Below are 12,106 nucleotides of genomic sequence, written 5' to 3'. Positions count from 1 at the left end.
ACAGTCACACGGTGGTACGGTCGCCTAGGCTTAATTCTGGCTCATATCAATGTTTATAGCATATTTATTTGCTGTTATTGTATTTCTAAGTAGCAGCCATATAACAAACAGCCAAGGAAACTAATTGTTTTCACTTTATAATAGAACATTCATATTCTGCCTGACTGTGTCACTCTTTACCTGATTTGTTAGGATTTTCTTGTGATCCCAACAAAACGACATATTTTACTCAACTAGAGATTGAAATAAATGGCGTTTGCTTGAAAAGATGGGCCTGGCTGACATGACAAATACATTAAGGAGAAAGGATTCACAAAGGCTGATTATCTTTCTTCGCAGTCTTTATTTGTAATGCTGGCTGGCATGGGTAACACAAACGCAGGATATTGAATTGATTCAGAAACGTAACATAAGTAGGCCTATGGTATCACAGCAAGGTCAAACAGCTGTGTGTGTGTGTTAGTCAGATTATCCAGTGTCCTGTCCACAGCAACACTATTGATTATTCTCAACCCCCAATGCATGTGGTGTACTATGGTTTTAGCCATGCTCAAACTAACCCTAACTTTTCTGTCTCGCCTTTTGAGGGCCTTAGGCTCTAGGACTGCTGACTGAGTGTAACCGATGTGAAATGGCTAGTTAGTTAGCGGTGGTGCGTACTAATAGCGTTTCAATCGGTGACGTCACTCGCTCTGCGACCTTAAGTTGTTGAACCCCTTGCTCTGCAAGGGCCGCGGTTTTTGTGGCGCGATGGTTAACCATGCTTCGTGGGGTGTCAGTTGTTCAAGCCCAGGTTGGGGCGAGGAGAGGGACGGAAGCTATACTGTTACACGAGGACACCCTGGCCTGACACCGGGACATGCCTGGCCCAATCCCACCTAGCTGGCCTCCCTCTACCTACGACCTGCCTGTTTCTGCTGCCACTGGTTCTTCACTCACTCCCCACACACCCAGAAACTTGAATATCATTAATTACCATTTCGTCTTTATGAAAAGCATCTATAAAGTAAAACCAGTGTTTTTTTACGTTTTTTACTTTCTCTATAGTCATTATGGATATTGTCTGAGCCTGCTGGCCATTAATACTGGTATTGCCCTTTCTTTATTGAAATGGGAATTAAGGATTACTGCTTTCATTTTCAATTAAGATACAATGAAGACATTATTAGATTTAATGTATGCTTTTATAGAGTCTGTATCTCTGTATTACAACAAGTTAAATAAAGATTTGTGAAAACTGGAAGTGTGACTTCTTTCCCCAATGATTTCCTCAGGCTGAGGTACTTTGTCAGTGATGAGTTATTCCATACCAAGGCTAGATGGGGCTGAATGGAAACACCACCACACAACTACAATGTAACTAACTCATCTCATTGGAACATGATTGTTCAGTCTGAATATTCCATCAATTAAAATATGGATTTCTTGGCTGAATTAAGATTTAATTAAACCTTCAAAAAGGGACACACACCTACACAATGGAAGTTTATCAAATAAAGTCATTGACAGGAAAAGTAATTTACTACATCAATTATAGTCACAGCCTCTCCCCTTCATTTCATTAACTAGAGGAACGGGATGGAGATTTGATTTATTAGAATCCCCATTAACCGACAAAAGACTACATACATGTAAAAACATTAACATGTAGTATGTGTGCATCTATCAGCTCCACATACATGTCAGTACATGCACACAACAAGTAGGTCACATGGGGGAGAGGCGTTGTGCCGTTAGGGGTTGTTTTATCTGTTTTTTTAAACCAGCTTTGCTGTTCACTTGCGCTATATAAGATGGAAGGGAGTTCCATGCACTCATGTCTCTCTATAATACTGTATGTTTACTTGAATTTGTTCTGGACCTGGGCACTGTGAAGACACCTGGTGTCTGGTGGGGTAAATATGTGTGTAAGTTGACTACGTAAACAATTTGGAATTTCCAACAAATTCATGTTTCTTATAAAAAAACAAATCTTCAACTCTCAGCCAAGAAAGACTGGCATGCATAATATTAATCTTTGCCCTCGGATTACAATGAAGAGCAAGACATGCCGCTCTGTTCTGGGCCAGCTGCATCTGAACTAGGTCTTTCTTTGCAGCAGTTGATCATATAAATGGACAATAATGACAATAAGATTAAACTAGAGCCTGCAGGACTTGCTTTGTGGATTGCGGTTTCAAAAAAAAGCAGATATCTTTATTACGGACAGACCTCCCTTTATCTTTACAACCATTGAATATATATATTTTGACCAAGACAGTTTACAATCTATGGTAATAACAAGTAAATTAGTCTCCTCAACTTGTTCAACAGCCACACCATTCATTATCTGATTCAGCTGAGGTCTAGAACTTAGGGAATGATTAGTACCAAATTTAATGCTCTTAGTTTTAGAGATGTTCAGGGCCAGTTTATTACTGGCCACCCATTCCAAAACAGACTGCAACTCTTTAAGGGTTTCAGTGACTTCATTAGCTGTGGTTGCTGATGCGTACGTATATGGTTGAATCATCAGTATACGTGGACATCCATGCTTTGTTTTAATGCCATTGACAGTAAAAATAGTAGAGCAAATTGGGCCAAACAGCGTGACACTCAGGCAGAAAACAGAATGTTCTATTCTCAACCAGGCCCATCTTTTCAAAGAAAACTTCATTTAATTATACTGTATCTGTATTTCTAATATATTCCAAACGCAGATGGTAACCAGATGATCCCAATAATTTAGGCAGTAAACGATGCCCCCCCGGTATGTTCTATTGCGAACTGTCTGGGACTCGTTGATTTCCTGTTCACTACTCAAATATATTTTACTTAATGTTAAAGACGAAATTAACTGCAATACACTGGTCTCAAATATATTAGTATAACCTGTTGGGGCTAGGGGGCAGTATTTGCACGGCCGGATAAAAAAACGTACCCGATTTAAAATGGTTACTACTCTTGCCCAGAAACGAGAATATGCATATAATTAGTAGATTTGGATAGAAAACACTCTAAAGTTTCTAAAACTGTTTGAATGGTGTCTGGGTATAACAGAACTCATATGGCAGGCCAAAACCTGAGAAGATTCCATACAGGAAGTGCGCTGTCTGACAATTTGTTCTCCTTCTGTGGCATCTCTATCGAAAATACAGCATCTCTGCTGTAACGTGACATTTTCTAAGGCTTCCATTGGCTCTCAGAAGGCGCCAGAAAGTGGAATGACGTCTCTCCAGTCTCTGGGCGAAAAACAGCAGGAGATTTTGTGAGTGGTCAGGCTGAGAACAGTGACACTGGAGATGTGCGTTCATGTGAATTCTCCATGTTTTTCTTTCTCTCTTTGAATGAATACAACGTCGCCTGGTTGGAATATTATCGCTATTTTACGAGAAAAATAGCATAAAAATTGATTTTAAACAGCGTTTGACATGCTTCGAAGTACGGTAATGGAATATTTTTAATTTTTTTGTCACGAAATGCGCTCGCGCGTCACCCTTCGGATACTGACCTGAACGCACGAACAAAACGGAGCTATTTGAATATAACTATAGATTATTTGGAACCAAAACAACATTTGTTGTTGAAGTAGAAGTCCTGGGAGTGCATTCTGACCAAGAACAGCAAAGGTAATCCAATTTTTCTTATAGTAAATCTGAGTTTGGTGAGGGCCAAACTTGGTGGGTGTCAAATTAGCTAGCCGTGATGGCCGGGCTATGTACTCAGAATATTGCAAAATGTGCTTTCGCCGAAAAGCTATTTTAAAATCTGATACCGCGATTGCATAAAGGAGTTCTGTATCTATAATTCTTAAAATAATTGTTATGTATTTTGTGAACGTTAATCGTGAGTAATTTAGTAAATTCACCGGAAGTTTGCGGTGGGTATGCTAGTTCTGAACATCACATGCTAATGTAAAAAGCTGGTTTTTGATATAAATATGAACTTGATTGAACAAAACATGCATGTATTGTATAACATAATGTCCTAGGAGTGTCATCTGATGAAGATCATCAAAGGTTAGTGCTGCATTTAGCTGTGGTTTTGGTTTTTGTGACATATATGCTTGCTTTGAAAATGGCTGTGTGATTATTTTTGGCAGGGTACTCTCCTGACAATCTAATGTTTTGCTTTCACTGTAAAGCCTTTTTGAAATCGGACAATGTGGTTAGATTAACGAGAGTCTTGTCTTGAAAATGGTGTAAAATAGTCATATGTTTGAGAAATTGAAGTTATAGCATTTTTTAGGTATTTGTATTTCGCGCACACGATTCCACTGGCTGTTGACTAGGTGGGATGCAAATGTCCCACCTTGCCCAGGGAGGATAACTAGGCTACACAGAACCACAGCGGACCCATAGTAAAGTGAGTCTATCATATTCCTTTTTTATAATAACTGTGTCCCTGTGCAACATGCTGAGCTCTGCTCACTGTGGCGTGGCTTAAGGAGCGCTTTTTGAAGTAAGCATTTGTATCGTGTGTGGTTTGCTATATAAAGCAGGCAAACAGGCATCCCGCTACTGTTCGATTGAATGTTAGAATGGGCAAAACGAGTGACCTCAGCAACTTTGAGTGTGGTATAATTGTCAGTGCCAGGCACTCCGGTTCCAGTATCTCAGAAATGGCCGGCCTCCTGGGCTTTTCATGCACAACAGTGCCTAGGGTTTCCTAAGAATGGTGCGACATACAAAAAAAACATCCAGTCAGCAGCAGTCCTGTGGGCGAAAACACCTCATTGAGAGGTTAAAGGAGAATGGCAAGAATTTAACAAGCGGTCCACAAACAGGCAAATAACGGCGCAGTACAACATTGGTCTGCAGAACGGCATCTTGGAACGCACAACTTGGCGGTCCTTGTCACGGATGGGCTACTGCAGCAGACGACCACACCGGGTTCCACTCCTATCAGCTAAAAACAAGAAGCGGCTCCAGTGGGCACGCCACCGCCAACACTGGACAATTCAGGAGTGGAAAAACATTGCCTGGTCCGACGAATCATGCTGATGGCAGAGTCAGAATTTGGCATGAGCAGCATGATTCCATGGACCCATCCTGCCTGGTGTCAACAGTACAGGCTGGTGGCGAAGTGTAATGGTGTGGGGAATGTTTTCCTGGCACACATTAGTTCCCTTGATACCAATTGAGCAACGTTTCCATGCCCAGAAGAATTCAGGCTGTTCTGGAGGCAAAGAGGGGTCCGACCCGGTACTAGATGGGTGTACGTAATAAACGGTCACTAAGTGTATATAGTACATAGTGAGAAACAAATTAAGACATATTGTTCATGCAAATAGACACACACATACACAGCGTACAGTAAGGATGGCGGTTGGGGTGGCTGGACACTAGGGCTTTGGCAGGCAATTGTTGTGTTGGGTCAGGGTTCATCTTGTCTCACTGAGACTCCAGGGTCTGGTTAAAGTGTCTCTTCCCATCCAGGTACAACATGGACTCTATAGAGAGCGACAGACAGACACACATGAGACCAATGTTAGACTGTGTGGAAACAATAGACGTTAACTTTAATCTCTTTGTGTTGGCACAAACGTTCCAGTAAGAGTACCTCCGTAGCTCTGCGGTACTACGTTAGAGGTCCTACCTCCGTAGCGCTGCGGTACTACGTTAGAGGTCCTACCTCCGTAGCGCTGCGGTACTACGTTAGAGGTCCTACCTCCGTAGCTCTGCGGTACTATGTTGGGGACGTCTTTGTCTGTGACGAAGGTGAAGTGGAAGACGTTAGTGGTGTTGTGATGCCGGGTCAGGGGGTCAAGGACCTCTGTATGAACTCTGACCTGAATGTAGTTCCCCTCTGTGTAACACACCTGGAGACACAGAGAAGGACGTGTCAGCACTGAAACTGGAGCCGATCAAACGACACACCAACGCATATGCACACACACACCTGTGATGAGAGCAGTAATAGGGAGCCAATTTCTACAGGCTTCTGGAAGAGGATATCGTCCACGGCAATCAGGTTAGGCCGACACCCCCTGGAGGGAGGGAGGACACACACAATGAGGATGCACAGGTGTATGTGGTGCACCGGGACAAATGTATATCTTCTCTAACATAAACACACACAATCTAGCAAATCAAAATTGGTTCTGTGAATGTTCAGGGAATGTTATTGGATAAATGTACATTTACATTTTAGCCATTTAGCAGACGCTCTTATCCAGAGTGACTTACAATTGAGTGCATACATTTTCATTTGTACTGTTCCCCAGTGGGAATCGAACTTGGCGTTGCAAGTGCCATACTCTACCATCTGAGCCACCCGGGACCAATTATGTATGTCATAACACCACACTATAACTTTATGAGTCTTGTGGGAACGCTCCTTGCTTGTTGTTATGGGAGTTTTGAATAACATAACCATCAACATTAATAGGACATTCCTGTAATATTTTCTCACAACCAATTTCATTAAATCCAGACATCATTTCTGAGGTGTGTTTATGGTAAATATTTCATGTCACAACATCACACTGTAACTGAGAATGTTCTTGGTTTGCTGTGAACAGACTTGCTCACTCACCCGTAGGCGCACGCGTTAGCCCAGCCCAGCTCGTAAGCTTTCCTCATCAGAAACCCTCCAAAGATCCTGTTAAAGATGTTCCTCTCCTGAAAACACACACATCTTAGTCAGCACAAATTACAAAAGTGTCAGGTTGTAAATCTCGCTCCCTCCCTCTCTCCTCTCTCTAACCTGTGGATGGCAGATCTCCAGTCCTTTGACTTTGGCGTCCTCCATCCATACGGAGTTAGGAGGCAGAACTCTGCTACGGAAACTCACTGTCCTACCAGACAACACACACACCATCACTCACAAAACGTTTTCCTGGATTATATGATGTGTCATAATTATGAGGTAATATTCATATTTGGACAGTGAAGCTAAAAAATGCAGAATATTTTAACAACTTATGTTTCAGTGAGGTAGAGTTTGCTCTTGTAGATTGTCTGTCTTCCTTTCCTGTGGCGGACCTCATGAGAGCCAGTTTCATCATAGCGCTTGATGGTTTTTGCGACTGAAACTTTAAAAGTTCTTCAAATTTTCCGGATTGACTGACCTTCATGTCTTAAAGTAATGACTGTCGTTTCTCTTTGCTTTCAAGAACTTTTAAAGTTTCTTCAAGTGCAGTCGCAAAAACCATCCATCGCTATGATGAAACTGTCTCTCATGAGGACTGCCACAGGAAAGGAAGACCCAGAGTTACAGCATAAGATGACCTGGCCTCCACAATCACCCGACCTAAACCCAATTGAGATGTTTTGGGATGAGTTGGACCGCAGAGTGAAGGAAAAGCAGCCAACAAGTACACAGCATATGTAAGAACTCCTTCAAGACTGTTGGAAAAGCATTCCAGGTGAAGCTGGTTGAGAAATGCCAAGAGTGTACAAAGCTGTCATCAAGGCAAAGGGTGGCTACTTTGAAGAATCTCAAATATAAATATATTTTTATTTCTTTAATACTTTTTGGTTACTACCTGATTCCATATGTGTTATTTCATAGTTTTGATGTCTTTACTATTATTCTACAATGTAGAAAATAGTAAAAATAAAGAGGAACGCTGGAATGAGTAGGTGTGTCCAAACTTGACTGGTACTGTATATATATATATGTATATGTATATGTGTATATATACATATATACACACACACACACACACACACACACCTTCATTTTTTGTGACACTCTTGAAAACGAGATGGTGCATCAAGAGATAAATAATTGTGTTCGTTCAAGGGGTGCACCTCTCTCAAGTGTCTTGTTTCATATCGTCTCAACATTATGAATAGTCCATTAAGATTGACACCTTCAGTGAACTTCTCTCATTTTACAGGGAACATCAATGTGACAACAATTTGATATGACAGGATATGACTCCCAATAAGTGTTTGTGTGTTTGTCCTAAAAATGTTTGTCCTAAAAATGATAATTGTGATTTAAAAATACTTTATGGAAGTTAAGTTGCTAATTGTTCACGTCATCATTTTACTGATGCGTGTGTATGTGTATTTGTGTGTCATACTTGGTGTCCAGGGTGTTGAGGAACAGGCTGTGTACGATCTTCCTCTCCTCAGCAGTAGGGGCCACCTTCAGTAGAGACGCTGTACTCAGCTCTATACGACGCGTCTTATTGACTGGAGGGACACACACACACACACAGTAAATAATAGAAACAAACACAGTAATGTAATGTAATGTAATATATATATATATAAATAAACTCATGTAGTGTGTCTTACTCTCTCCCTGCTGAAACAGTTCCTCCTCCTCAGGCCCCTCTGGTTTCAGAGGGTTAACAAACGCTGCCCTGAGAGACAAACAGAGAGAGACAGACAGATAGACAAACACAGAGAGACAGAGACACAGACAGCGACAGAGACACAGACAGAGAGAAACAGACAGAGAGAGACAAACAGAGAGAGACAAACAGAAAGAAACAGACAGAGAGAGAGAGAGACAGAGTAATAGAGACAGTTAATAATGGATGGATACTATGGATGGATGGCTGGCTGGAGTGACGGATGGATGGTTGGGGTGACGGATGGATGGTTGGGGTGACGGATGGATGGTTGGGGTGTACCTCTTGTTCTCAGGGTCTCTGGCCACCATAACAAATGTAGCATCCAGAACTGGAGTGTAGGCCCCATCATGGTACTGTACATACACAGAGACATAACATCACCATTGTGGACATTAGTGTGTGTGTGTGTGTGTGTGTGTGTGTGTGTGTGTGTGTGTGTGTGTGTGTACCTGAGACATGTGCATCTTGGCTTCGATGGAGGTCTTCCCCACCCAGGTCACGTGACCAGTGAACTTGATGTCACAGTCAGGGTGGATGACTTGCTTCCTCATGTCTGTGACATCACATACAGGGAAAATAAGTCATACCTACCAGAATGCAACAGCAACAAACTATTCAATGATACTGGGAAAAGTGTCCCAGGATTAGACTTGAGAAACACTGGTCTACGCAGTACATCCTGGTGTTGTATCAGCACCTTTGGGTGTCATACCTATCTTGTCCACCAGGGCAGTGACGATGGACAGAGGAGATCTCTGAAGCTCCTTGTTATGGGTGTGAGAGTAACAGATCAACACTGAGGAGAGAGAGAAATAACACTATAATAACATGTACCAGTGTGCACTGTGGTTGAAATGATGTCATACCTGCTAGACTGTCCAGATCCTCCAGGATACGGCCAAACCTGAAACAGAGAAACCGGACTGAGAGGGGGGAAAGGGTGTGTGTGTGTGAGCATGTGTTTGTGAGCATGTGTTACCTGACACCTTTGTGGTAGTTAAGGTATTTCTCTCTAAGGGTAGGGTCTGTGCCCAGGGGAAGGTGGACCTCTATGTAGCTGTCCTTCATCCTGCGGACAGGAAGCTCATCTTGAGAACCAGCCAGCTGATTGGACAACGACAAACGGTCAGCTAACGCCTGCTGGTGGTCCCTACAGGATGGGAGGAGAGATAGGGAAAGAGAGATTCATCAGGAATGAGCTGTGAGTTTAACAAAGTCATGAACATATCTAACAGTCAACAACACAGGTCTTCCTTGTCGTGGTATCAATATCTCAATACAAAGTAGCTATACTGGTTCTGTTATTGTACCTCCAGTTAGTGGACGCTCCCACAATCTCCCTCAGCCGGTTTCGCACTGAAAAACAATCCACACAGTTGATCAGCTCTCAGTGTTTGTGTGTACTGATACTGAGCTCAGAACAGAACATTCTGGTTAAATGACGAGCACAGGCTTGAATTCTTTTGCAGACAGGGCGTATTTGATGAAAAGGCTTGGTTGAGTGCACTGTGGCGGAAGAGTTTAGAGCAGCGCTACGGTATTTAATATTGCTCAATTTATTTTTAAAGCCTGGGGGAAAAGGAGAAATGTGTTTATATAATGTGACAAATTGGTCAATTGTGAAATGTAATTTTGTTTTGTGTTTTTTGCACATATTACTTCAAGAAATAATACTGTCTTAGCCAATGTGGGCTGGGCACCAATAGGTGTATGACACTAAAATAAAATAAATCCTAATCAATCATAATACAACAGGAAACATATGACCTCAGACAGAATGACAGCAGCAAGCTCCAGAGAGTAGTGAGGTCTGGATGGGATACTCTACATCAGTTCTACTGTTGTTCCAGCTGGCACATGGAACCACAGTGGCTCTGCACTGCAGCCTGAGGGTGTGTGTGCAATGGGGAGAAATCAGTACTGACAAGATAATACAGCGTCATTTGAGATTTGCCCATTAGTTTGTGGCCCACCTGACTTGAGTCGCTGTGTTGTCATAATGTTGAGATGATATGAACCGATATGAAACAAGACACTTGAGAGAGGGAGAGAGGTACAGCCCTATAATCACCAAGACAGAAGCCACCTCAAAACATGGGTCCATGTCTGAGGAGCATACAGTAGTGTAGATACAGTACATAATGCAAGTTTGTATAGAGAACCTTAAAGGTCTGTCTACTAAAATATACTACAGGAGGGTTGCAGCATCTGTAAGAAGAGCTAGCCACTGCCACAAGCCAGGGATGCATTCACAGTTCAGTCTGTAGAAAAAGGAAGAGGGTAACAAGTCCGTACAACCAGGCCAGCTCAACACAGACCACAGAAGGCTGCTGGATATCGCAACAGATAGCGACAGGGTGCTGGATATCACAAGAGAGATTGACGGTGTGTGAGAGTTTGTGCGCAAGAGTGTGTTTGAGAGACAGTTAGCTAAGCTACATGCAGGCAGATTTATGATGAATTGAAACTGAATTAAGAAAGTGCTTTATACAGTTAGGATTCAGGTTTGTTTACCAACACACCATTTGACACTAGCAAGTGAGTATTCCCTGTGGAGACAAAACAAGTCAGGGGACAGAGGTCAGAAAAGGAGACTGGATGGAGACTCAATGTCTTGCCATCATAACTCACAAGTAGTTCACATTAGATTCATAACACTGAGCGAGTCAGCTAATCAATCAATCAACCAATATATCAAACACATAATCAGTCAGTCAGTAAGGTGGGTATGGCATTACCCTCAGACATGTCCGGGGCCTTCCCCTGCAGAGACACAGGGCCCCGGGAGAACGCCCTCATTGTCAGAGACGCCACCGATCTTAAAAAACAGAACCTGTGGAATGGAATGAAGACTGAAATGTCAACACAACAAGCCCACAACATTCTAACTCAGAGTTCCAATTACAACAGCTCTGTCCCGTAAACCCACTAATAGACTGTATGGAAATCCCAGATGTCTGTCAAATCCCTGGCACGTAGCCCACTGATACTGCCAGTTATAGCTGCTCAATTTGATATCTGGGATTTCAGTAACGTTAGGTTACAGTCGTAGCTAGTAACTAGACAGACTCAACAGTCTAAAGTAGCCAAGTGGTTAGTATAGCTAGGTATTTAGCCAGAGAGGGTGGAACGAAGCCTCTAATATATTTATGACAGTAAAACACACGCCTTCTGTTAAACACGTGAGCTGGCTCACCCAGAACTAGGATGAAAAAGCGCCTCAGTAATGTATCTAACAATATATTTAGGTTAGGACTTATTTAGGTTAGAACCAACAGGTAGCTAACGTTAGCTACGTAGCCAGGCTAACTAGATAAATGTTCTGTCAAATCGTCTGTTTGGCTCTTATTAACCTAAAAGAAAATGGCACATTTTTAAATACGCAAAGCAGAACCCAAAGATGTGCTTGACATACTGCGACTGATAAAGGAAGGCCGCAAACTAAAATCACTGCTTGCTTAGCTATAAACCAACGTTGGTCAATAGCCTTAGCTAGTTAACGTTACTGCACAAAATACCATAGTTAGCTTTTCTGTCAAATCGACTGGTTTAACTCTTCTCCACCCCATACCTCGGCAACATGTCCGTGTGTATCGTTTATTTGCTATTTAAAGACGCTTGAGAAGTTAGCTAGCTAAATACCAAAATACAACTCTGAAAAGAGAGGACAGATGAAGCAAATTTTGAAAAGAGTGACGCAGGGACAAGTGGCAGCACTTAGAAGTGTACTTCCTTGTGGACATTTGGCCTGCCGGTACATACCGTAATGTTAGAAATAAGTGCGCAATTATTTGGGGAATATAATGCGCGGTT

At 42.3% G+C, this 12,106-nt stretch overlaps 1 protein-coding gene across 4 annotated transcripts; it reads right to left on the bottom strand.

The window, feature by feature from the left end:
- Nucleotides 1-323: 323 nt before the first annotated feature.
- Nucleotides 324-12,022, bottom strand: LOC106590485 (acyl-coenzyme A thioesterase 9, mitochondrial). Of its 4 annotated transcripts, none has more exons than XM_014181560.3 (16): nt 11,865-12,022; nt 11,032-11,126; nt 10,816-10,842; nt 9,604-9,649; nt 9,273-9,443; nt 9,160-9,197; nt 9,006-9,089; nt 8,743-8,846; nt 8,573-8,646; nt 8,232-8,299; nt 8,015-8,126; nt 6,688-6,778; nt 6,517-6,602; nt 5,881-5,968; nt 5,650-5,800; nt 324-5,431 (listed from the first exon to the last, which is right to left on the bottom strand). In XM_014181560.3, exons 1-16 carry the CDS (start codon nt 11,873-11,875, stop codon nt 5,373-5,375), a joined length of 1,305 nt encoding a protein of 434 aa, XP_014037035.1. In that variant the 5' UTR covers nt 11,876-12,022; the 3' UTR covers nt 324-5,372. The 4 variants fall into 4 exon arrangements, with proteins under 4 accessions (XP_014037035.1, XP_014037037.1, XP_014037036.1 ...); XM_014181562.3 differs by having other exon boundaries at nt 11,812-12,020; XM_014181561.3 differs by lacking the exon at nt 10,816-10,842.
- Nucleotides 12,023-12,106: the final 84 nt, after the last annotated feature.

This window comes from Salmo salar, chromosome 29 (assembly GCF_965601325.2).
Source record: "Salmo salar chromosome 29, fSalSal1, whole genome shotgun sequence".
NCBI classification, from domain to species: Eukaryota; Metazoa; Chordata; class Actinopteri; order Salmoniformes; family Salmonidae; genus Salmo; species Salmo salar.
The sequence above is the reverse complement of the archived record's forward strand: the minus strand, read 5'-3'. Positions and strand labels throughout refer to the sequence as shown.

Coding starts and splice junctions, on each gene's coding strand:
- LOC106590485 (XM_014181560.3), bottom strand. Junction 9,444..9,603: donor GGAGCGTCCACTAACTGGAG/GTACAATAACAG, acceptor CCCATCCTGTAG/GGACCACCAGCAGGCGTTAG. Junction 9,198..9,272: donor AACTACCACAAAGGTGTCAG/GTAACACATGCT, acceptor TCTCTGTTTCAG/GTTTGGCCGTATCCTGGAGG.